Below are 27,174 nucleotides of genomic sequence, written 5' to 3'. Positions count from 1 at the left end.
ACATCAGATTTTTATTATACAATATAACAAAAACCATAAAAAACATCACTTTAATATTTTTCATGTTGATTTTCAGTTTTTAAAAATTTGCAAAACTCCTTGCATGACATTAAAATTTTCTTTACCATTTATTCAAGTTGTTCAAGAACAAACAAATCTGTTTTTTTCGCCAAGCCGTCATCATTAAATTAAAAATTCTTTCTGATGTTGCATTTGTGTGGGGAATTGAAACAAATGTAGAATGTTATTTTATATAAATTCGTTGCAATTTCATTACTTTTAAAAAAATTTACCCACTTTTCGTTAGTTGTTAAAGCATTTCTTCTCCATCTCTTTAAATAAATTTAGTTTTTGAATTTCTTCGAATAAAATGTCTTCGTCGATAAAAACTTTGAACTGATTTATGATTTTTTCTGTTATTAAATTCAATGCGTTCTTTTAGATACAAAGTTTTCAGTGATTCGAATTTGTTATTGAAGTCAAACCATTACTCCAAATAATTGATTCCAATATCAAAGAAAGAATTGGAGTCAACTTTAAAATTCACTGCAGAATCGTTATCACGTTTTTCTAATATTCTCTTTGCAATTGATCCGTAAAATTGTTTTTTTTCTGTTAATTAATGATTCCCTTCTTTCATAATTTCGTATACATAAATTATTACAACAATATTACTCGATAATTTGGTTAAAGTAGGATGAAAATTGAACAAGTGTTCATAATGAGATCCAAATATCTTAAAGAATGTTCATCTTCAAAAAACTCCATGTAGTCCGGCTGAGAATAATTGTTGAGACAAAAAGTTGGATTTAATTGGCTCAAAATTACTTACTAGCCTTTCAACTGCAGGTAAAAGACTACGCCATCGAGTTGGTGCATGGTGTAATATTTCTGCTCATTCAAAAAATTCTTTTAAAACAGTTATCTTAGTAGATGGACTACTCATAATAAATTTTTATTATGATTGGATCAATATCATATTTTAGTTGATTCGTCGCTTTTTTGCCAGTATTGTGTGGAATGTAGCTACTACATCCTATCGGAATAAGTTGAGCATTTACTTTTCTTGATTCGGTGAATATACTTTGGTCTTTGCCAAAATTTGCAGCTGCATTATCTGCACAAAACAAGACATGATTTTCAAATTCAGACCATTATATTCTAATTTCAGTTTAACAGTCTGCAATGTTAACTGAACATTCAATATCCAGTGAATAGAAAGATTCATTTTCTATAACTTTTTATTTTTTGAAATATCCTAAAACTATAGGAAAAGTTTTTATGTTCCCTGTGTTGGATGCATCGGTACTAATCGAATATGGAATGCTACCTTTCAATTGTTCTAAAGTTCGGTTCTTTGATTCGGGCGCTAGACTATTACCAACTATTTTAAATATTTTAGTTTTTCCACAGCGGAATTTTTTTGCTATTTTTGAATCGACAAACAAACACAAGAACAAAGAAGCAGCACAATCACTAGACAAAAGCTGTGTGAATGCATGACAGTATGATAACAAAATGATACTTTTGCTGATGTTACGGATTCTCTTCTCTGTGGCTCTTTGTGGTGAAGAACGCAGTTCAATTAGATGAACTTGCAGAAGATGAAGAAGATCAATCAATCTATGTATCAATGTTTGTCATCAATCTATGTAGATTGATGACAAACACTTTTTATGCTTTCTGTTTTTTTCACCGCCGGGCCCAATTGAAATTTTCAGGTTACTGTACAATGTACATGTAACATGGTGATTACTACTGTGACGTATCCACTCGTATTTGTTTCACTCCGGGTTAAATTTTACCATTCTTTTTAACTTTTTATTCCTTCTTTCAGAAATCATTTTACATTTTAATATATATTTTAGTATTGTATATAAAACATTAAAACACAAAACAAGCTGAACAAGTACGACTATCTATGGGGCGGACTATTCGTCATCTCACACTAAATGCATTGCTAGACCGTCAATCCACTTTCCTTTTTCTGTTTAGCCTGCGGAACCACCATAAGGTATTACTTTCGAGGATAAATGAGGTTTGAGGATGATATGTATGAATGTATAAACAAATTGTAGTCTTGTGCCACCGGTATCCACAATCTAGTATTCAAATCGATATAAAAATAACTGCATTTACTATGATTTTAACATTAGAACTCTCGATTTCGAAATCAGGTGATTTGCGATGACGAGTTCACCACTAGACCAACCCGGTGGGTTATTTTTTTAACCAGCGGGACCACGTTCGGGTATTGCTTCAATGAATGAAAATGATGAATGAAAATTGTGTGGCGTGTGAAAAATGCCATGCCTGACCGGGATTCGAACCCAGTGGGTTAGTGTATCCACTTATCTACCTATCAAATTCCCTACTATGAGCTCCAAAATTTCACTTTTTTTCCTCCTATTATATATTAATTTGTTTTTCTCCTAAGCCTTCGTCAATAATTTTAATAAGATGACCTACTTGCAGACATATACAAAATAATAATAGTAAAAGAAAATTTAAAGTATGAATCAATTACACAGGTTAAAAGAGTATTACATGTCAAAAGTTATCATCACAAGTTAATTAATTTATGTACATGTTACGGATAAGTAAATCCCGAAACTGTGTAAATATGCCGCGCACACCATTTTGAATTTCTCGTAATTTCATTATTACTTACTAAGCTTTCAAAAACTGCAATCGTATTATTAACGTCTGTTTAGTTAGATTTCTTAGCAAATCGGAAATTATAAACAGCATTTCGGGACGCGGGATTACAGTTACTAAATCGGGACATTCCCGCCGAAATAGGGACGCCTGGCAACCCTGTATGAGATGGACGAAAATATTCTTTGCCAAGAATCAAATTCAAGATTATGTGATCTAGAAGCTATCAAGTTTTGACAGATGCGTTAATTAACTAAATACGATGGGTTCATCCACAGTGTGCTTTTTTGTTAGTATCAAATGTCCTACTGAAAAAAATCTTAATATCGTATCTCACTCATGTTTTTAGTAATTCTTCCTCTTCTTAAATAATAATATGCTAACACTAAATGTAAATGAAATGCAAGCTTTCAGTTTTAGTCCTTAATTTTGTGAAAAAAATTATAATAAAGATTTTTTAAATGTGCTGAACTTTTTTTTTACATATATGTTCACAATAATACTTAAAATGCAACTTAAGGTTATACGAATAAAACTACTTAATCCCTAAAACTAAAATATTAAATCGACTCGTTAACTAAATGAAATCCTTAATTATTTAAAAAATTTCTTTTAAATCACATTTTTTGCTTTATTATTCACTCCAAATATTTAATTATATAACATATTATTAGTAAAGTCATTATTTTACACTTTATGCCGGGATTATTAAAAATAATAAGTTATAAATATGATATAGAAGAAATAGGTGGTAACATTGTTAATTTAAATCGTCATCTGTTTAGCAAAAACAATCAATTCTCAAGTAAATAAATATCCTTCCCAAAAGTGCCAAACAAAAAATTTAATAAGAAGTGTGCATGTTAAAATTATATAAATATATACATTAAACTAAATAAGTAAAACTAAGACTAGTCACAAATTTTTTTTTTAATGATTATTTATATTTATCATAGAAAACAAAGTAAATTTCTATTTTCCAGGTAATCAAACTATTATTAATTAAATTAAAATATTTCAATTAGTGTAATTAACGTAAATTACAAAAAGGAATTGTTGTAGAGTAAAAATCAATATAAGGTTAAAAATAGATTATGACACAATTAGTGTTTCATATAAATAGATATATATATAGTCCTAAAAAGTACTTGTAACTATAAGCTAAAGATTAAGAAATTAATAACGCAAGTCTGCGATGGTTGCGTTTTTTGTTTTTTATAATTGATTCTTAGTATTTTTTAGCGTTGAATCCGAAAATAACCATTTTTTCCATCATGTCAGAATTTTTCACAAATCGAAAATTACAAAATTTGAAAATAATAAAATGTTTTTAATAAAAAGTAATACGAGTGGTCTTAAGAGGTGGTAGGGGGGGGGGGGTCACTGACCCCTTAATTTCCAATGAAAATTGCCATAAAATAAGCCTAATTTTTAAATTTATTTATTTAACTTTTATGAGGTACGTCATGCCTTTGGAAACCACTGTCCCTCTTCACCCACCCAATGACGAAGTATGTAAAATACTTACAATTCTATTACATGTGTCGTAAGTTTCTTTGGACGGCTTATACTCTTCTTCGCGCATTTTCTTCTATCATACGGCATTAGTCTGCCATCACTTAGTAGTACATTTTCCTTGATACCTCCAACGTTTTACAAATTTTGAAATTTGCGAATTGCGAAAAATACTGACGTGTTGGAAAAAATGAAGTTGTTTTCGGATTTAGCGCTAGAAAAATACATTGGAAATCAAAAGTTAAAAAACATTCTACAAACCAAATTTTGCAGGGTTGTGTAATATATCAAGATTTATATCAAAATTTTAACAATTTTATATATTAAAGAGATGTTTCAACATATAAATTTATTGTACTTGCTGAATATTTGTTATCTAAAATGTATTTTTTTTTTAATATGTATATCTGATTATTTTCTATTATTTTTTTATTAATAAAAACTATTATTTTGATAACTATAATTTTTCCAAATGTCTGTTGAAATTGATTAATAGCCTATCAATTGTACAGTTTATTAATAACAAGAATTGCTAAGAAAAGTTTTAAGAAGTGTGAACTGGATGTTAAAGTTAATATTAAATTTACAATAATAGTGAGATGGGCTAAAATTAAAAGGTTATCGAATCTAAACTTAAAATAAAGCTGTCTCAACATAACTGCAGTAGAAAGGAAAAACCAAAAATTTCATACTTAATAAATCCTCACTTAACTTGAAATAATTTAAAAATATGTTTGAAATTAAAGAGTGTGTTAAGTGAAAAAAATAAATTGATAATAAATTCAAAAAAATAACAACAATAAACAGTGTGATGAGAATAACCAGGTCTAGTAAAGTAAATATGGTGAGGAAAGGGTATGACCTATAATTACAAACTGAACTTGAAAGTACCACAGATCTTAGCCATCAGTTTAAGAACTTATTAAATCCATTTAACTCTATTATTTAATCCATTATTAAATTAATTTTTCTTAGAGAGAATGCTGTAATTTCTTTTACAGTATTTCTATGACTATTTTCTGCACGTAATGTAAAGCTTTACAAAGATCTAATGATGAATCGCCATCTTTCTGACCATGTCAACTGGATTTTGCCTTTTTACTTCCACTTCTTACTGTACAAGGGAAATCATCATAGCAATTTCACTACGTAGACAACAGCTTTGAATCACAGTACAGTATATTACGAAAGTTGCTGTGCTGGAATTATGGAACTTTGTATTGCTTTGTATTTTTATTTCATTATTTTATAGAAACCGATATCGCAATGACTGGAGTAGTTTATAAAAGGTGTTGGAAATGACCTTCTCCAACATCAATGTAACACTGCATATTTCAATTTATCAATTTGTTTTCAAACACTTTGTACCAGCACTTTAAACCAGCTGATGTACTGGAATGTCTCGTATGTATGCTGTTATTGCTGCTTTTAGATTGTCAATCGTGTGCAGTCTGTTGTGATATACTGCTTGTTTTGGTGCCCCCCACCAAAAGAGTCAGAATGAGTGATCATGCACCTTGAAATGATTCATTCACCAAAATGATTCATTCACCAAAGACATTTTGTAAAAATGTCATAAAAACAATAACATAACTTTAAAAAAAGAAATTGGACCCCCAATGTGCATTCTACTCGCACTGGCCCAGACTACAATTTTACGCTTTGTGTTTTTCATGGGGGTTAGCTGTCAACCACAATCGTGTATTTTGTGAACTAAGGTACCCCCTAGATGAAATTACGCTTCAACTATAAAAACTGTAATGTCAAGGATACCTACAGAATTTTGGTCAGTAAAATGTTTTAATCATTGACAATAATTTAATCTTTTGGCATGATCTGTGGGTTTCAGTTCTTGAACATACATTACTTTATACGGAAAAGTTTCAATTTCTTACAGCTTTATGAGCGGTAGCAAGTCCGATATATTGCCATTGTGCTAACTTATGCATTGACTTTGATGTACTTTTGGCCACAGCATCTGAAATATCAAGCAACTTCTTTTCATTTAGTTAAGAGGAGGTCTTCCTTTGATCAGAGTCTTCAACAGAGACTGTTGCCTGAAATTTTTTAAGTTCAAACTGCATTGCAGAGAGGAACAGGAGTATAAAACTTATGCTTCATTAAATCAGTTTGTCACCTTCATCAAAGATGTGTTCACTGAGAAAAATGCATTCCTCTCAACTATTGAGAGGAAGAAAATGACAAAATGAAACAAAACAAGAAATGACATGAAGCATGTTTAATTGCAACAACTCGCGTCTTGGTTTATTACTGAGCAAAACCCAACAAATTCACAGGGCTACAAATCCAACAAACCAACCTAACACTGAAAGAACAGAATGTACCACATAATTCTAAAGCATAATGTACAGCAACTTTCCGAACACACCGTACTACCAATTTCTCAGATTATACGACTAAGAAATTCTTCTTCAACCCATATTCCTCACTGTTCTAATCTTCCCTTGAATCATTAGTCTCAACAAATAATACCTTTCTCCCTTTATAATTTACCAAGACATTCTAAATTCTTTCTTTTAATATTTTACACTGTCAAGGAATTTTTTTCCACACGCATTTCAAAAGCATCATTATTTCTAGAGTGCTAATTTTAAGATTGATATCTCCATCATAGTATAGAAAAGCATAAACAACACTGTAACATTTACAATACCTTGATCAACTGGGAACATAGAAACTTTTCATTTTAATAAACACTTGCCTCAATATTTCCATTCTTGCTTAATTTCCTAGTTTTGATCACCAGTTTTAGTTTTTTAATAACTGATTTTTATAGGCCATCTGTATGTCATAAATCACTATAAAGTTTAATTATGTAATTAAAAAGCAAAATAGTAAACTGTTAATTGTGTAAACATAAGCTTTACAAATTTATTGATTTATGTTTGATATGCCTTATTGTTAAAATAAAATTTTTAACTTTAAAATGAATGCCATCTGATTCTACTAGAAGCTTTCTTAATCTTTACATACAGGTATAATTCTAACAAATTCCAATGAGGTACTTTGTTTAAAAAGTGTATTTTGGGTAGTTCACACTGTTTTGTTGTGTTATACTATTTTACCCCCTAGTCTTTCTTATGACTGTGATGTACGCAAAGCTTCTGAATTACAAGAATCATTAATCAGCATTGCTTACTTTGACCCTAATTACATTTATTATTCAGCCTATGCCTGTGATAAACAGAGTTGACATACATGAAAGAGTACAACTGGCACAGTGAAGAAGCCAATGAGAAACTATCTTACTTCTTATTTAATCCAAAGTCCCAGCATTGGATGCTTAACATTCTATGCCAAGGAGTGATTTGACTTTGTGATTCACCATTACAGTTATGGCTTGCAATGAACAAATCACAAAATCTAAGACTGTTTCTGAGATCAAGTGTCTCGATTAAAATTAAACATATTTATGAAAAAAATTGATTTTATAATCACATCTTATGGTTGTCAGTCAATAATAAATGTCAACAGCAAGTAGTGGAACTAAGCCCAACATTTTTAATTTTGTGGGGAACTATTTATTAAATACGGTTCCAATCATAGATATAATGATACCATTAAAACACAAGAAAATTCAGTTTACTAATAACACAGCACTCAATTTATTATAAATTAACATAATTTATACTTATGTGATATACACATTACAAGTTTCTATATACTATTATACATAAATTAATAACAATTACTATTATATAATTATTCATTGACAAATAAAAATGAATATTAGTGAAAAATAAAATTCTGTTTTACAGACTGTAGTGACAATGGGAACACTAAATATTAATGAATCGAGAGAAAATGAATGTATAAGAGTAGTGGTAAGATGTCGTCCAATGAATGTGAAAGAGATCAGTGCTGGTTACTGTGATGTAATAAATGTACTACCATCAATAAATGCAATAAAAATTTGTAATCCTAAACAAGATGATGAAACAGAGTATAAGATATTTACGTTTGATGCAGTTTATGGCAGTGAATCAACACAAGAAGATTTATACAAAGAATCGGTCCTACCTATCATTAATGCAGTATTAGATGGCTTCAATGGTACAATACTTGCATATGGTCAAACAGGCACCGGAAAAACCTTTACAATGTTAGGTAACCAAACAGATCCTTCAAAAAGAGGTGTTGTACCACAGTCATTTCATCAAATATTTAATCACATCTCAGAATCAAAACACACACAATATTTAATACGTTCATCATACATTGAAATCTACCAGGAAGAAGTAAAAGACCTGTTAGATGAAGATGGAAACAAAACCCATGAACTGAGAGGTTACGGGGCTGATGTTTTTATAAAAAATATAAAATCACATGTCTGCAGAAGTGCAAAAGAAATGGAGGAAGTAATGCAACGTGGTAATAAAAGTAGAAAAATTGGCAAAACCAATATGAATGATTACAGTTCCCGATCACATGCCATATTCATTATTACTGTAGAAATGAGCAAAATTGTGTGTGGAATAAACCAAGTAAGAGTAGGTAAACTTAATTTTGTAGATTTGGCAGGAAGCGAACGACAATCCAAAACATGTGTAACAGGTGAACATTTAAAAGAAGCTAGTAAAATAAATCTATCATTATCAGCTTTAGGAAATGTTATTTCTGCTTTAAGTAACGGTAAAAATTTTCATATTCCATATAGAGATTCAAAATTAACAAGACTTTTGCAAGATTCATTAGGTGGAAGTTCAAAAACACTAATGATTGCTAATATTGGTCCAGCTAGCTATAATTATGAAGAAAGTTTAACGACTCTTCGATACGCAAATAGAGCAAAAAATATAAAGAACAAACCAAAAATTAATGAGGATCCAAAAGATACCCTTATAAGAGAATACCAAGATGAAATAATAAAACTCAAAGCATTAGTTCAGTCCAAACTTGCTAGTAAGAAAAACAATCTGTTTATAACAAAAAATAAAAATGGAACTGAAGAACACAACATTAATACTCATTCGAGTGATTTAATTTGTGAATCTCAACTGCAGCAACCATGTGGAACTCACATTTATGTCAATACCCCAGAAATGATGATAAAAGAAGAAAAAAAAGAGAAATGCCTAGAAGAAGAGAAGAGGTACATAGAAGAATTGAAGACAAAGATACATACACTGGAAAGTAAATTATTAAATAGCGAAAATATAACAAACCACACTAATGAACAACAAAAAATTCTACAACAGAGAGCAGAACAGATTAAAGAAAAGGAAATTCAGAAAACAAAATTGGTGCAACAACTTGAACAGGAAGAGGAGACTACAGAGGAATTGCAAGAGACTAATTTGAATTTAGAACAAGAAGTTAAAAGAAAAAATAATAAACTGCAAAAAATGCTTTCCACACTTAACATCATAAAAAAACAAACTACAGATATAATAGAGGAATTCAACGGAGATAGAAGAGATCTTGAAGAAGCTCAAAATGACTTAATAAAGCAATGTAAACTAAATCAAATCATTATTGAAAACTTCATACCAAAAATTGAAAGACAAAAAATCACTTTCAAATTTTACAATGAAGAAAATGAAATATGGAACACTAACTTTACAACAGAATCAATACAAAGAGTTTCTGCAAAACCTCATCAAAGACGACCTGAAGCAGAATATACACGAATAATGTCAAAATTAAACAGCATGCCAAGATATAAATCAGAAAATATTATCAAATCATCATTAGACAAATTACAGCGCATGACAAAGGATTACGAAAGTCCAAAAATTTCTCCAACAATAAAATATGCCATGGAAAGAGCACTTGAAGCCGAGGATGATGTAACAGTAGATGCAACTCATCTAAAAAAATATAACTACTCAAAATGTAACTACTCAAGCAATATATCAAAAATATTATTTCAAAATAATAATAATAGTAGTAATAATAAAATTAAAAAAAATCCTGTTTATCCAAAAGTAAGAGGTCTAGTGAAAAAATAAAATACAGATATTACAAAACAGAAAAAGATTAACAAGTAATTAGCAGTAAAAAGAAGTTAAAAAATGGTCTTATTTTACAAATTAATTTAGAATTATAAGCTCCAACTCTGAAAATGATGAAAAATTTGAAAAAAATTCTATAAAGTAGTAATATTACACATAATTATATTTACACAATAACACATATACTGCTGAATCTAATGCATGAGAAAAAATTAAAAGCACAAGCACATTCAGAGTATATTAAAAACAAAATATAGATTAGTATCTAATGAAAAAATTTCAAGAAAAAGTAAAAATTAGAAGGACCTGATAAAGTAGGAAAATTATTCTTCTTTTAATTTCTTAATTTTATCTTCTTAATTTCTTATGCAAAACTTTTTCTGCATTGAAATGAACAATTTCAGAACACTGATTTTGATAAAACATAAATTTGAATAAAACAGTCACTTATTACAAAAAAATATCAAACTAATATAATAATGTCACAGGCTATTTATTTTCCATGACCCATGATATACAATAAGGTTTTACGTACTTAGAATGTTTAATTCTAAATATGATTTGTATTTCTAAGTACATAAAAATGTACAAGGGGTAAAAAAATACATATCTACAACAGTATTTTTAAAAAGTGGTGTGTTATTACATTATATTTTACTTTGCCAGTAATAAATATAATATGTTCTATATTTATTAAACACTTTTTACTACCAGCATAAGTTATAAAAAAAACTACTTGCCTGTGGTTATGACCAGTAATTATTATTAGGATAACTCTGGAGAAAGAATATGTGAGAAAGTAAAAATGGTTTCTCAAAACCAAAGCAAAGTACAATTGAAAGAAAAATGTATCAATTATCCATTTTTTCTCTTGTTATGCATTGTGTATTATTTTTTTCTATTAAATTAAAAGGGATAATATTAAACAGCTTCTTCTTCTTTTGTGCTCAACTCTGAAGCTGGTTTTCATCTTCCTATAATGCCATATCTCAAAGGCTTCAGTTTTTCTTTTTTCTCCATTTCTATACTCAATGAGTTGCTTGCCTACAATATATGCTCCACACATACCTCTTCAATAATCTTTTCCTATCTTCCAGTGAAACAGCTTGGAAGAAAATAAAATTTTCAAAGAAAATTGTATTTTTATTTCCTTGATTTATCCAGCAAGTATAGCTCTTTACTTCATGCATGATCTTAATCTTACTCCCCAAATATGCAAACTCCTAAATTCGCCAATCTCCATCCTATTCAGTTATTTTAGTTTTGAAATATTTGAACACAATTATTTTAGTTTTCCAGTGATAATCTTCATGTTGTATTATGTGTTCAAAATTTCCATAATTTGTTCACTTTCTGTGAATACTGCGATGTTTGCAAACCTCAGCATACTTCCATCCTAGTATTTTTACACCTTTATTCATGTTTTCTTCTCTTACTTTAACCAACGATTCCTATATTAAACAAACAAGGTGACTAATTACATCCCTGTTTTATACCTTTATTTATTTTGGCTTCCTCTTCCTCCATTCCATTTCTAATCACAACTTCCGTTCTTACACAATTCCCGTATTATCTTTAAGAAACTCCATTTTCATTAATATTTGAAATATTTTCTTCCACTTCACATTTTTGAATGCTATGTTTCCCATTCTGTAACTCTTTTCCACTATTGTTCAAGTTGCAATAATTGCTTCATAGGTTCCCCTCCCTCCTAAACCTGAATTGGTCTTTTTAATTATTAAGGTCAATATTTTACTTGTAATGCACTCTGTTACCACAGTTAGATCTGGACAATAAACTCAAAATCTAGGTGGACTAGTTTTGGATGTTATTTTTATCCTTGTCTGCTGTTCCAAACTCAATCTTATGCTTAAAATAGTAATTAAAATTAGTCTTTTAATGTACAGCTGCTTAATGTCACACCACGAATCATCTTAAAATCCAAGACACTCTGATAAGTCCTTGGTTTCTTGATTTCTCTAAACTAAACAAACCTAACCCCCATAAACTCCTCAAACCACCATACTAGTTTGGCTTACTAAAATTTATATGCCATGAATTTGTATATATAAAGAAATATGCTTTACTTTTGATGACTATCCACATGGTAATAAAAGAGGATTTGACATTAAAATAGATCAGATAAGAACTCTACTTCTATTATCTCAGGTAGCAGAGGAATTTAACACAATTTCTTTTCCAACATTTCAAACAAAGATCAGTATTTTTATTTCGTGTTGATACAAGAAATAAAAACTTAGCTATTGTTGTTATCCTCCTTACAAATTTGTAACATCTTGCTACATCACCATAATCCTTGATTTTATGACAGCTTCATTCAATACAGACCTTATCCCGCAATCATAACCAGTTCCTGACCTCTGCAACACACTCAACAACAACTCAATGCCTTTAATTTTTCTGTGTTGTAACCTCCTTCAAAATCTATGTCATTACTGAATTTTTCTTTGGCTGGACTCCCTCCCTCTGGTTAAAAATGCATTCAATCAACTTGTTACAGGAAAGGCCTTCTGGAATATCATAAATCACTATTATTTTAGGTTTCACTGACCTTGGAACACTCTGAGTTATCCATGTTCTTTAAATGCTTCATATTCAAGGATTTTCGTAGCATCCCAACTATTTGCAGTCTCAATAACACACCACCTTCTTTCAATTTATGCAGATTTCTAATTTGTACTCCATCTTCCTTAGGCTTAACTACCTCCTATATTTTCCTGGTGGCAGGCTAAGCGACAAGCTTTGGCTCACCCTTGTCATCCTTATCAGGATGGATGAATATCAAATTATTATGATTGAGAGGCTTTTTAACTGCAGCAAGCCGTGATATATTTACGGATCTTCACTGAAGGGTTTATAACAGCGTCAGTAAAACTTGTTCAACCTCAGAATCAACAATAAAATGGAGATGATGGCCTTCACAATTCCTTCTATTCATCAATTGAAATTCTAAGCAAGTCTAAACTTGCTTCGATCGATGTTCTCATGCAATAAAACTTTAACAATTCTTCACTCATTCATTCCTCCCTTTTCCCTTCTCTGCTTCTTGCGTAACCAAGTGACCATACCAGAGTAACATAGCTCTAATCCGGCAAGTTCATCTGATTTATAAACATCAGCCTCAGACTTAGTACCCATTGTCTTTTCAATTTACAAGCCTTTGAAGGTTATGCTTTCTTGTGAAGGAAATTGTTGGTCTGCATGGTCATCCTGCATAGCCACTTCTTGAACTTCAGACTGTATCTCCTCAAGAAACGGATTGATGGAGCTCCAGCCTTTCCTAATCGCTTCTTTGTATTGTTAACCTCAGACAATGCATTACCCTCATCAGCACTGTCTGATGAGTGATGAGTCCACACCACCTCCTACCAACCTCATAGGCTCATGGACCACTGAACTCCCTGCTAAGCATCAAGCTGTCCCCTCACTCTCAAATCCACAAGTAGGGAGAGTCAAAATCAAATATGCGCTGAGACAAATCAAACAACTCTCCTCCTCCATTAACTCTTCCTTCCCAATTCTCTGAAATACCTTAATCCTACCTAAATACCTTCAATACCTACCTGATACTCTCAACCTCTTGGATATTTAAATCCTTTTCAACTACCCCTCTATTTATCTGCTCAAAAATGCTAAGGTCACACACAACCATTTCCTCCTTATTTAATTGTTTACTAGCTCTTTAACCATCTCTTTAGGATTCTGTATATCACATCACGTAAAGCCTTTTTCTGCATAACCCTAATTCCCATAACTGATTGACAAGTCTTTTCTTTAACATGTATTCTTTCATCAACCTTTTTACAATTCACTTTTCTCCATTTTTTATTCATCACTTCCTTACTTTTAACCTTTGCATTGTTTTTTTTTCATTTTCCGATATAAAATAACTGTCTCCCACTAAAATCTTATCAAACAAAAAAATAAAATATAGAAATATTTAAAAAAATAAAATATAAACATCAATTCCTTAGCCACAATAAATAATACCGTAAAGGGCTATCTAACAACTAATAGTTTAAAAAACTCTATCGAAACACAAACAAATAATACAACAAATCAGAACATAAAACAAAACAATATAAAAGAAATGAAATGAAATAAACAATAAATAATAAATGAAAGCAATGAACAAGACATGTTTCCAATATCCTTAAAATGTTTATTATTCCCTTCTTAAGAAAGGCACTTAATTTACAAAATCATATGCCAATACTGTCCATACTTTCCAGTATTTGGAAAATTCTGTAGATAACAAAACGATTGCATTTAAAATTTTTGCAACCTCAGTAAAGCAATCTATTTAGTAACTCACTTTCTATTGATGAAAAGACTTAGTAGCTATATTATTAGAGGAGCTGTTCAGAACTGGTTTAACTCATACCTTACCAACTGTAATCAAATAGTTAAGTCCATAATAAATAAAATGTAGAATGCGAAGAGCCTCAGGGGAAGTGTTCTCAGTCCCTTGCTTTTTTTTTATTGTTTATTAAATGACCTACCTAAAAAAAATCTTGAGCATTCATTGTAACCTTCTTGCACAATACAACTTATTCTATATCTGAAAATTGTTATTTCAAAGAAATTAAAATTCTAACAACAAAAAATTATTCGCTGGACTGCAAACATCTAACTTTAAATACAGATAAACCGTTGCACTGGGCTTCAGAGGTAGAAATAATATTGCTGTTAGCGTGGATTTCCCATTGTAGTATTTCTGCTGCTCACAAAGAAAAATTTCTGGGTGTTTTGTTTATTATGTGACCACTTCTCATGAGGTGATCAAATTGATTTCATTTGTAACATAAATAAACTGTACTGTTTTGATCTAAATGCTAAGCTTATCATCACTATTAAATATTTACTATGTTTACATGAATATAAAGTGCAAAGTCATGTCAATAGTATCAGGACAAATTTTTAAGACAAAAATGGGCTACATTATCTGGAGGGACCCTCTAAACAGAAATCATGTAGACCTTTATTTAGAAAATATGTTAACTTATCCTTGGGTTAATATTTTATGAATGTGTAATCTTTGCTTTAGAAAAGAATTCTCATTCCTAAAAAGTAACAATATCCACCTTTACCAAATCAGTTAACACAATTCTACAGACACATGAAAAAGAGTTTTGTTATACTGCCCATTGGCTTTTTTTAATATTCAAACAATTTGAAAAATATTCTCACCAATTTGTTTAAAATAAGTATAAAAATATTTCTTTTATAAGAAGAATATTTATTCTGCTGATGAGTTTTAAATATTAAAAACCAAAACAAAAAATTTGCTTTATCTGCATCCTCAACATGTATGTAAATATGTGTTCAAAATAATTGTGGTTCCTGAATTGTGAATTATTTTGTAGTAATCTTTTTATATTTAATGTATTTACCTTAACATTAGTGTTCAAGAAATTTACTCTTACCTTTTGTTTGTTATCAATTAATACTTTTATTAAATTTCTAAACAATTATATCATGTTTCAGCTTAGTATTGAAAGGGTTGTTTTTTAGTTTACTAATAATAATTGTGTTTGAGTTTATGTTTTTTATTAATAAATCAATATATTTAAATTAAAAAAAAAAAAAGGAGATGAAGTCTGATTCAAATTGGTGTGCCATTACCTGGAACCAATGAAAATAAGTATCACTTACAATATATCATTGAAAAGCTCTCAATGAAGGCTTATTACTGGAGTTAAGTCCAAAATCTAAATTGTTTTGGATTTTGGGCTTTTTTTGACACTTTTGGTTCAGTTGATTACAATCAAAAGCAGAGATGCACAACTAGATGTTACACCAGTACTAAATCCAAAATTTCAATATCCTATGACTAATAGTTTTTGAGTTATACATTTGTGTGTATGTATGTACATATGTACATATAGACATCACACTGAAACTAGTCAACATGGATATTTCCGTTGAAATCTGGAAACAAAATTTTTTTGCAATCACAATACTTCCTTTACTTCATACAAGGAAGTAAAAAGTAGTGATATACAACAATTTATATGATGTAGCAAATTTTTCTCTTAGCATTTAAACATTCATACATTCATAAATTCAAATAGTGCAAACGACTAGGTGGTGTAATCAACTAACTTTATTCGGTAACTATTGTTAATCTAATGGTTTGTAATGACTCACTATTATCAAACTATTTCAGTGATTAATGCATTACATACAAACAACTTACACAAAACAATATCATATTTAGATTATCTTATAATAAACTTTGTTGAATTTGTTAATGATTTTGTAGCAGGTTAAACCAAAATTTTTTGTCAAAATTATAATGCCAAAAATATTTTACAACAAATAAATAAATTCATTAAAGTTCTTATTAATGCTATGAATGTTCATGGGTAAAAGTCAAATTTAATATTGTGTTTAACTGAGGTGAAATTAGTATATAATAATAAAAACAACTATTGATTTAAATGTATTCATCCATATCACAGACAATTACTTCTAAAGCCTCAACAAATTTTACAGAATAACACCACTTTGCAAACAAACCTCCTATAGTTGGACTTTTGAAGACTTTCCAAACCACAAAAGTTAAGGCGTATTTATAACTGTTCCTTTTAGTAAACAATTTACCTTGGAGAGTTTTGATAACAATGTTCATTGATCTGTGGAGTAAATTATATGCAAACAATGTAAATTTTTAGGAGCCTTAACGTATTTGCTGTTTTTTTTTTTAGCTTTTGTTATGTTCGTACATATTCACTCAATCATTTTTACTTGGTAAGCAGGAACTAAGAGACAATAATCAGCATTTTTTCTCTAATAACCAGCCTATGCACTGTGTTAATTTTAGATTTTCATATTGTAGTATTCTTAAGTACTTAAAAAGGTGTGCCAACCTACTACTACACTGTGTACATAAAAAAAAAAAAAAAACAGCAGAGTTGTTTACTGAACTTTCATATAAAACTTAGCTATTACTATTACAGTGGGTGAAAGTGTAGATTATATGAGCCTCCATAGTAGCCAAATAGAAATCTAACAGCCCTCTTCTGTAACACGAGAGAATAAGTTTAATAATGTTGAATGGTACTTGTTAAGTCATTGTTGCAACATTTTTTTTTTATGTAACTTGATTATCAAAAAACAACATATTAAACATATTATTACAATGTATTAAACAAAAAAAGTCTTTTAGCAAGCGTAGGTTGTTTGTTTAGATTATGTTGACTCAGTGTACTGATGAATCATATGTATATCAACTGGTTAGATTATGTTGATATACGTACACTGTCAGAACACTGAGCCAACATAATTTTACTGTTTTGTAATTTTTAATTTTAATTAAAAAAAGTTTTTATTTTTCCACCATAATTAAACTTGGCAGTGCGATAACAAACAAGACCTCTTATATTTATTTAACAAACAGTTATTTCAGTGAATAATCTTAGTTATTTGATTGTGATAAAATCAGCTACTTCTAACTATAATTTTGATACAGAACAATTAATTGCTATTTTTATGCAATAGAATAAACCATGTTGCCAGAAGTTTGCCAACATATTTGACATATGTATATTAGCAAGTTTCAAATAAAATATTTAGTTAAAAATGTTTAATCTGTTTATTACAGAAGATAATTAAACCTGAACTTCAATTCATGAAGAATTTTCATAAATCCTCAGGTAGTTGTTATTCATATGTATATAATACACACATATGTACTGAATATTTAATGTCAAAATTAATCATTTATTTATTTCACTTTTTAATTTGAAGAAGTATTTTGGCATTCCAATTTTCACTCTTGGGCTCTAAATTTATTTTTAATTTGTAAATTATCTTCCAATGAATACTTGCTTGAGTACATTATGTAATGTTACAAACAAAATTTTATACACTGTACAATGTTGATGTACGTGAAGAATAAAGAAGTTTATTAAAATCTTTTAAAATTGAACTTTATCAGAATTAATTTGTTTTGCATGTTTAAGTAATCAAAACAGAATAAATATTGACATTGGACCTGGACTGTGATTTCAATTTCTCAAAAAAAAACTACATTCTAATTATTTCTGTAATTTCCATTTCACATAAAAAAGTTACATTCTAATTATTTTTGCTAAGCTTGCGAAATCAGGCCTTCACCTTGGGTAAAGGCACTTAATTCTGCTACAAAACATTTCTTTTTTGGGTAAAGAAAACATTACATAATGTACTCAAGCAAATATTGTTTGGGAGATAATTTACAAATTAAAAATAAATTTAGGGCCCAAGATTGAAATTTCATTAAAATTTTTCTTTTAAATATTCAATTCATTGATGTACTAAGTAAATTAAAAAATTCACATATATAATTATGTATTTTATATATATATATATATACATGTATCACCTACCTAAGGGTTTATGGAAATTATTTATGAATTGAAGTTCAGATTTAATTATCTTAATGAAACAGCGATAAGTTGGATGGATTGCCCGACTTCCACAGTCTCTATATTCTATTCGACTCAAATTCTAAATATGGATCATTTAACAAAAAGGACCACTAAAGCTGTTTTTTCTATCATGCCAGATGTTATATCACTGTTTAGCGACGGGATATGGAGTAGAGTAGGGTGAATTTACAGTGCAGATGAATGTAAATTTACAATATACAATGAATGTAATTAGTATATATGGTGGTTATACTACAGTAGTAGTAATTTAGTGGTTATAATTAATTTGATTATAAGTCTTAACCTAATATGAAAAGAAACTAGCAGTTTTTACATAAAATTACCCAAATCAGTCTGTGGGTAGACGGTTTTGTAATGAAATTAACATTAACACTAGAAAATCTTAATTAAAGATAATTACATGTGATTAAAAGTGGGTATTCTATTAAAATAAAACTGCTAACTTGACAATTATAAGCAGATTTTAAAATTGTTTTCTAAACAGTAGAGACTGTGTCCTAAATACTTAACTGGGCTTACTGAATTTGCCCATACATATAAGGAGCAATTTTTTATACAGGGAATACATCGCACGACAGAAAGATTTTGCAAAACACATTATTCAATCATATACCTAACTTGTTTGGGTGTTTCCTAACCTTTTTAAGACAGATGCTATTAACAATAATACTATTAGTAATTCTTCAGAAAAAGTTGCAGCTAATTGGTTCCAAAACGTTCTCTAAGTAAAAGTTCAGTACTTTAAAAGTGGCTTAAATATTTAACAATAAAATTATAAAAACTATATTTTCCGAATTTATTCTGATCATATGTAAATGATTATTTACAGTTCTCCTGTTTTCTAAATACTTGTAATACATTTGCATACCCAAAATACGCATGAATAAGGCACAAGAAACCACAGTAAGATGTATTTGCTCAGGGCTAATTAACATAAAACCATATTAAAAATTAAAACAGATATTTTCTATTTTTAACATTAAGATTATAAAACAAAAATCTCACAGCGGTTCACAGTGTTTTAAAATTATTTTTTTAATTATCTTTTCAAAAGGCCTACAGTTTCCAACAAATCAATTAACAAAGTTACTGGGGGTAAAATTATGAAATAATTACTTGAATTCTCACAAATTAGCGAACACTAAGCCAAGATTGCGTTAATACTGCAAAACGAGATTGTAAAAAAATTATTGTAGGTTCCAAAATATCATGTACTGCCTAACTCTAACTAGGAATTAACCTAACAAAAACCGATTTATTTCTTACAATAACCATGAGACACATAGTTTGAGGATAACTTACAACGACCTGGCGTTCAAGGTAACAGTAACACCTCTTCTTAACGATCCTAATGAATTACACTTTGCCAAGAACATAATTATGATCAGAAATACACTTTATCTGCGGTAACTTACAAAATACTGAATAAAAAGTATCATGTAACCTAAAACCAACCCACCCATTCATGCCCACTTCTAACAATGCAAACCATACGTGAATTTCGCACACTCCATAAGCGAATGAGCTATAACAGAAGATGACTTCATTCGCAGCTGATATCTTTTAGTAACATTTATAGGACTGAAATTAGTTTTTCTTCAGCAGAATCACGCTGCTCGCATAATGATTTATAAGTTAACAAATTACGAGCTCTGAATCCTTTTGATGTCAAAAGTTAACTTGGATTGCAGTTATTATAACTCAAAATTTTATTTATTGTACGCTACAAAACAAACAACTTGATAACAATTATCAGTTTTTTATTACTAGTTACTGGTGCTTAAGAAAGTAAATTTATTATACACTATGGTCTAATGTTATCAGCTAAGGTCATTCAATAAGAACACTTTATAACCTAGATAACATCTGACGTAGTTATCTGGTAAATGATTGATGTTTTGTAGTATTAATTTATAAATATATTAATGGGAGAAGTATCCTTTTCATGACATTGATCTGTTGAAATTGGGCACGATGGAGTTTCAAGCTGATGGTAAGTTGAATGTTTCTTTAACCAAAAATTTTACATTTCTAATTGACATATTTTTATTCTTAGGCGTGAAGAAACAACGGTTGAGTTTAATTACTAGTGGCATTATTATTTGCTAATGTTTTATAATATTCATACACATTAATATCTATATTATTTGTTAATGTTTAATATTATTATCACTTTATTGTTTGCCAAGTAAAACAATAAAGTTCTTTTTTAGCATGATTACTGTCATACATATTTTGTTTTCATCAGAAATTAGCATGTTTTATTTACGCTAAAGTGAGCTAATGGTTTGTCTCTTTGTTAACCGAACTGTCGGGTGGTTTAGGCAGAACGGGTGAGCGGTTTTTGTACTTTCCAACCAGATATCATCCAATTACTAACATAACACATTTGTATGTAAAATTCAAACACAACAGACTAGTGCAATACAATGACTAGTACGCTAAACATAGCAGTTGGCGAGGGACAAACTTTCAGCACATGTATTGTACAGGTTTTTTTCATTAACTGTTAAATATTATCATGTATTTTAGTTATAGAATTTGATTTTCTTTTGGAGCATACGTGGTACCAAATTTTCACAAATCTTATCTTTCACATTAGTAGAATGTATGAGATTAATGTATTTTCTATAATTACAAATTTACATGGGAGAACTGAAAAATAATGGATAAATTATAAATAATTTAACAATTATACCTTAAAAAGTATTGGTATAATATGTACAAATTGTTCAAATATATAAATTGTAGATACAGTTGTTGCAGTTAACAATTATTACATTACATTTACCAAACTTTCATTGATGACAGCCATAGCGAGATACTGTGTCAAAAAACTAGACCCAATATAACATTTTCCTATAAAATGGTAGATCAACAGTAGATTTTTTATTTGTAATCCTTAACTATGTATTAAAACAGTTTCCACTAGACTATAAAAGTGGACTTTGAAGTTTATACACAAACTGTAAAGCTATTTAGGGAGAGAGATTACTTACTCTGGGAGTAACTAACTGATTAACTCATTTAGTTAATTTTGAGTGGAATGAACTGGTCATAGTAAATATATAGTATTTAAAATCTTTTCTATTTTATAGTCTACTGACAACAGACTGAAAATTGATGTTCTTGGATATTACAGTGTATCTGCTGTTTTAAAATTAATTTTGTTTCTGTTTAACTGCAATAACATTGATGAAATAGTGTTATATTGAAAAACAACTTGATTTTGGTGTCAGTCCACGGTTCATGACTTAATTAACATAGTTTTTTTCCATTAAAAAAGTAATTTTTTCTGTTAACAATTTTAAATTTTGAATTTTATATTTTTATTTCTTTTGTAAATTAGATTGAAAGGATCCGTGTTTACTATAGACTTTCGTAAATGAATAGCGTAAAGAAGCTCTTTATACTCTGTCTTACTTGGTAATAATTATAACAAATTTATTTTTTAAATTAAGTTTGTATTGCAGTACAAACTTAATTGAAAAACTGGAAAATTTAATTGAAGGCCAATTATACAGTTGGTCATCTCCATTCTTATGCCTACAGTCTTGAAAGAATAACGTTAATCAAAACCCTACAAATTACAGAGCACATACATTAATTGACACAAGTGTGTATTTTATTAATATAGCAATTTCCTAGTTTTAGACATAGTTTAGTTTGTGAACTTGTTTTTCACATTTTATAGTAATCCTAAACAGATTTTTCAATTTTTAAGTTCTAGCTAGATTTGCGTGGTCGTCACTAAATTGTTTTTAAAGTAAGCCTGCAGTGGTAAGATATGTACAATTAAATGGTTTTTTCAGATTAACCTGTGTAGGCTTTAGTACTTTCAAGTGGTGTACTGTATGAATATTGATGTGATTTACATAAACTTTTCTTTGTGAACCACTTGTGGGTTGTTTTTTGTTTTTTTTAAATAGTATAATACTGATTAAAGTTGGGGATTATTCTTTCAAAAAAAAAACAAAAAACATGCAAAATTGTGATTTTAATGCCAGAAAATGCATCACTTTATTAGCCAGTCAGTAATGGTTGCATCCAATTTTTTCTGTCAAAAAATTGGCATTGACTTTATGTCATAGTGACACTCAATTTCAGTTTCTAATGGTGTTTTAAGGGCTCATTTTAATGTACTGTTCTTTTCAAAAATTGTATTTCCTCTTATCAAGAATTTTGCTTCATTTCCTACACCAGGAAATGTCTGGTCTCTTTTTGCTATTCAAATCTATTTAGCAACTCATCTTCAACATCTATTACAGTACCTCAGTTTGGTTACAATTAATAAAATGTATTGTTACAGCATTTATTTGCAGTACTCTTTTCAGGAAAATGATACTTTTCACTGGCATTTTTGTTTTGATTTCAAGTTGTTTCTATTTTATCATCTTTACATGGTAGATATACTACTTTCTTAACAATTTTCCTACATCTGTAAAGATATTGTCTTATGGTTCCCCATTTCCATCGCTTTTGTCTTGATAACAGTTATTTCCTATATGCCATATTCTGTCATGCTGTCATTTGATTTTAAAAACATCTGAATATTTTTTGAAAAATAAGTTTTTCAAATAGGATTTTTTGGTACTTACTGGTTATCTGGATGTTACGCTGTTGTGCACTGTGGTTTTATTGCATTATTATTTATTTATTGATAATATTATCTAAGATAATTATTATTTCAATTGAAATAAACATTTTCAATTTAAATTTAAATTAATGTGCTATGATGGCAGTTTTTAACAAAAAAAGGGTGAAAAAGTGAAAAATATGTGGTGTCCAGATAACCGACAACTACCACCTTTTGCTTCTCTTCCAAAAAACAACTCGTGTCATCTGCAGATCTTATGCAGTCTATTTTCCTACCTCCTGCTTGATCCCTTCCTTTTATTAGCATTTGAAATTCCTTTTTAGAACATTTTTTATGTTACATGCTGAATAAAATTAGGATAGATAATATTTAGTACTGTATTTATAGTCAGCTTAATTTAGTTTTACTACTTTCTGTGTAAAAAAGGCTATGATGTTTAATATTAAATCACGCAGAAATTCTTTATACAGAATTCTTTTGTTGACTGTATGTAGAAATACAGACCCTGAAGATCAGATTCTTTCTCTTGAGTAAGTGGGTTTCTTTTCCAAGTTTTGTACTACATTCATACTTTTCCAAGACTTCGTTTACCTTTCATGCCATCTAGCTTTTTTCTACCCACAGCTGAGCGCATATTAAATTGTGCTTGAACCCATCACCTTCATTGTACTTTTAATTTATTTACTTTCTATATGATCATATTCTTGTCACACGTTCCTTCTTGACTATATCAAAATTTTCTGTTATTTACTTCTGTTTCCGTTATTCATGTCCATTAATTGGATCCCTTACTTTCTTCTAATTTTTATCTTAATAATTTCATCGCGCTTCATTTTTCATGCATCTTGTAATTAATAGTGTTGTTAGCTCTCTTTTTGTTATTCTGTGAAAACTGTGAAGAGTATATGTTTTTTAAGTAATTAAACCAGCTTAGCTTGGTGCTGCTCTGTACTTCCACCTTTTTTTTTGTAATGATATTAGAAATTCTTTAAAAAAATTTGAAGTTTCCACCAGTTAGAATCAAATCATCTGCACTAAACTCTGTATCTCTGATCTCATTTCTGGACTGCTTAATGATAGCTTCTGTCTCGTCTAGATATAATTGCAGTTTATCTGTTCTCAGCATTCTTTGAATCCTACTTAACATTATTGTTATGCTTACTTCAGCTGTTCAATTCCATCATTGCAAGCTATCTATTAATGTTTTTTCTCATGTCAAACATGACATTTTGATCTCTACACACTCTGAAAATAAGTAACATTGATAAAATTTTTTAACTTCTCACTTTCAAACTAATAGCAATTTATTCTTCCTTGTAGCTAATTATCAGCTCTATTGAAAAGAAACAAATATGAGCTCTAAACAAAAGAAACAAATAGTTCTGCTTAGGGAGAAAAATTTCCATTAATTTGAAAGTGAAAAGTTTAATATTTAATAATTTAAAAATGTTATTCATTTACTTGTTTAATGAAAACAATACTGTGTTCTGTCTCTTTCAATTACCAAATTAATAGTAAACATGCATTATGTTAAGCACCACTAAACTGTTAATCCACTGACCTCCGTGGCGCGAGTGGTAGCATCTCGGCCTTTCATTCGGAGGTCTCGGGTTCGAATTACAGTCAGGCATGGCATTTTCACACACGCTACAAATCATTTATCTTCAAATCATTCAATCCTCTGAAGAATGCCTAACGGCGGTGGAGGTTAAAAAAAAACAAAAAAAAAACTGTTAATCCAGAGAGCATAATGCATATATATTATATATACATAATTATTATATAATTTGAAAGGACTTTTTCAAAATCTATTCAAAAACATGATTTTTGCTTTATTCAATAAAAAGTAGGAAGTATTCAAACAAAAGGAAGAAAGATATGCTCTGTTATTATTTAATAAATTTAATACAAAAATAATGTATAATTTCAATTGAATTAATTATATTAGTCGTACAGTTAGTTTTTGAAAATGCAGTATTACAACACCTCAACCCACCGGGTTGGTCTAGTGGTGAACGCGTCTTCCCAAATCAGCTGATTTGGAAGTCGAGAGTTCCAGCGTTCGAGTCCTAGTAAAGCCAGATATTTTTACGTGGATTTGAATACTAGATCATGGATACCGGTGTTCTTTGGTGGCTGGGTTTCAATTAACCACACATCTCAGGAATAGTCGAACTGAGCATGTACAAGACTACACTTCATTTACACTCATTACATATCATTCTCATTCATCCTCTAAAATTATCTTAACGGTAGTTACCGGAGGCTAACAGGAAAAGAGAGAGTATTATAACACCTCAAGTAATTTGGAAATATAAATTTTGTCAGGAATTTTTTGGAAAAAGTCAGGAAAAGTTGCAAAAAATATCAGAGAATTGCATTTTTGTTACCGAATTATGATTATGTTGTTAATAAAATATTTTTTTAAGTAATTCGAAAATGTATTTGATATACTCTCCTGGCATTGGGAAGTGGTGGTGGTGGTGACCCCATCGCCCAACACATTACAATTATATGCATCAAGCAGCCATTACATGTCCAGTTCTACATTCCCTTTTATATTCTTACAATTATTATTTTACTTTACAGGAGGAATATTCCAAATTGCAGTTTATTTTTTCATGGTGAAATTTTAACAAGTTACCATTGAAAAATTTCTCCAAGAAAAAAATTGTTTTCTTAGAATTTCTCTCAAACTACTATGAATTTTTTTTGTGTTTTAGGTAATTAATTGCTTTTAAATGGCATCTAAATAAACTTTGTTTAATTACCAATGGTTAGATATAAACTTAACCCAGAATTCACTTGGTTGAGAAAAGAAAGAGATGTATATAATGCTTTGTAATATACTTTTTGTGATGTGTGTAAAAACCATTTTGGACTGGGCAATATGGCTAAAAGGCAGTGACTTCGCACAGTGTGGGAAAGCAGCATAATAAAATAATTAAGATAAGGAATTCTCAGCCTTCACTGAAAAAGTTTTTGTCTCCCAGTGGTACTACAACTCACCAAACTAAAACTTTGATAAACAGTTGTGATACATCTGTGTGTTCTTTGCCTGGATCTTGTGGTCAGAGTAAAAGCATTTCAGCAGCAAATGATACATTTGAATCCGAATCCTCAGCTTCATTTACGCAAAATGACACAACACAATTACTTCTTTTTGTTAAAAAGACGATGTTTCTAAGGTGGAGATTGTACGGGTTCTCAATGTTGTACAAAATAAGTTATCGTTAAGGTCATGTGAAGATATTAGTGCAACTTTTAAAATTATGATTCCTGATGATTGTATATCATCAAAATTCCAGCTTTGGAGCTACTAAATGCTCTTATGTCATTAAGCATTGCCTTGCACCACATTTTTATGGCATTCTGCAAATACATACGAATAACAATGACAAAATATTTTTCAAGTAAATGATAAAATGTTTGTTTTCTGTGTAAAATACGCTGTTCTATTCTAGTTTTCTTATCTGTATTACCTTCAGTCACAGTGATTTTAGTTTTCCTTTAAGTTGTGATCATACATATATTCTTTGTTAAATTGAAATCTGTGTTTCTTAGCATTTTTATGCAAACCAAGTTATTAAATATTGTTTTTTGTTTACCTTGCAAAATATTGTAAGCTGGTTTTTGTGAAAACTTTTTAACAATCTTAGGTGCGAGCCAATTGTTTTTAAAAATTGCATTGGTTAGTTTTTATTTCTTATCTGTGTTACTTTTAATTACCATGATGTACATTTTTATGCAAGAAACTTAGTTTTAATTATTGTTTTTTTTTGTACTTTTCATTGTAATTTACTAAAACAATTTATCACAAAAAATAGCCTGAATTTTAAATGTAAACTGTAAAAAAATCATTAAAAAATAAACTTTAAATATGAATGTAGTAATAAATAAAAAATATGGCATGTGTTTGGCAGTTACAGGGAGGGTAGAGGCTGCAAAAAAAATAAACATTTGTATGTTTTAC

The 27,174-nt window shown here is 29.6% G+C and overlaps 2 protein-coding genes and 1 pseudogene across 6 annotated transcripts in view; 2 read left to right on the top strand and 1 right to left on the bottom strand.

The window, feature by feature from the left end:
- LOC142322468 (acyl-coenzyme A thioesterase 9, mitochondrial-like) overlaps positions 1-20,254 on the bottom strand; it is a 122,157-nt gene extending 101,903 nt beyond the window's left edge. Inside the window, exon 1 of one of the 4 annotated variants that reach the window (XR_012755931.1) lies at positions 19,907-20,254. Coding sequence is in view for 2 of the 4 variants with exons in the window: in XM_075361621.1 (XP_075217736.1) it covers positions 19,907-19,980 (74 nt within the window). In the remaining 2 variants the exon portion in view is untranslated. Of the gene's footprint in view, positions 1-16,691; positions 16,968-19,906 lie in introns of those variants that run through there. The other 3 variants (XM_075361646.1, XM_075361621.1, XM_075361699.1) reach the window with 3 other exon arrangements.
- Positions 7,965-15,683, top strand: LOC142318491 (kinesin-like protein KIF3B pseudogene; annotated as a pseudogene).
- Positions 19,904-27,174, top strand: part of Galt (Galactose-1-phosphate uridylyltransferase) — a 56,620-nt gene continuing 49,349 nt past the window's right edge. The window contains exon 1 of one of the 2 annotated variants that reach the window (XM_075361848.1): positions 19,904-19,924. Coding sequence is in view for 1 of the 2 variants with exons in the window: in XM_075361800.1 (XP_075217915.1) it covers positions 20,579-20,597 (19 nt within the window). In the remaining variant the exon portion in view is untranslated. Of the gene's footprint in view, positions 19,925-20,260; positions 20,598-27,174 lie in introns of those variants that run through there. The other variant, XM_075361800.1, reaches the window with a different exon arrangement.

This window comes from Lycorma delicatula, chromosome 1 (assembly GCF_047948215.1).
Source record: "Lycorma delicatula isolate Av1 chromosome 1, ASM4794821v1, whole genome shotgun sequence".
In the NCBI taxonomy this organism is placed as follows: Eukaryota; Metazoa; Arthropoda; class Insecta; order Hemiptera; family Fulgoridae; genus Lycorma; species Lycorma delicatula.
Note: the sequence above shows the minus strand (reverse complement) of the source record. Positions and strands in the feature narration are given on the sequence as shown.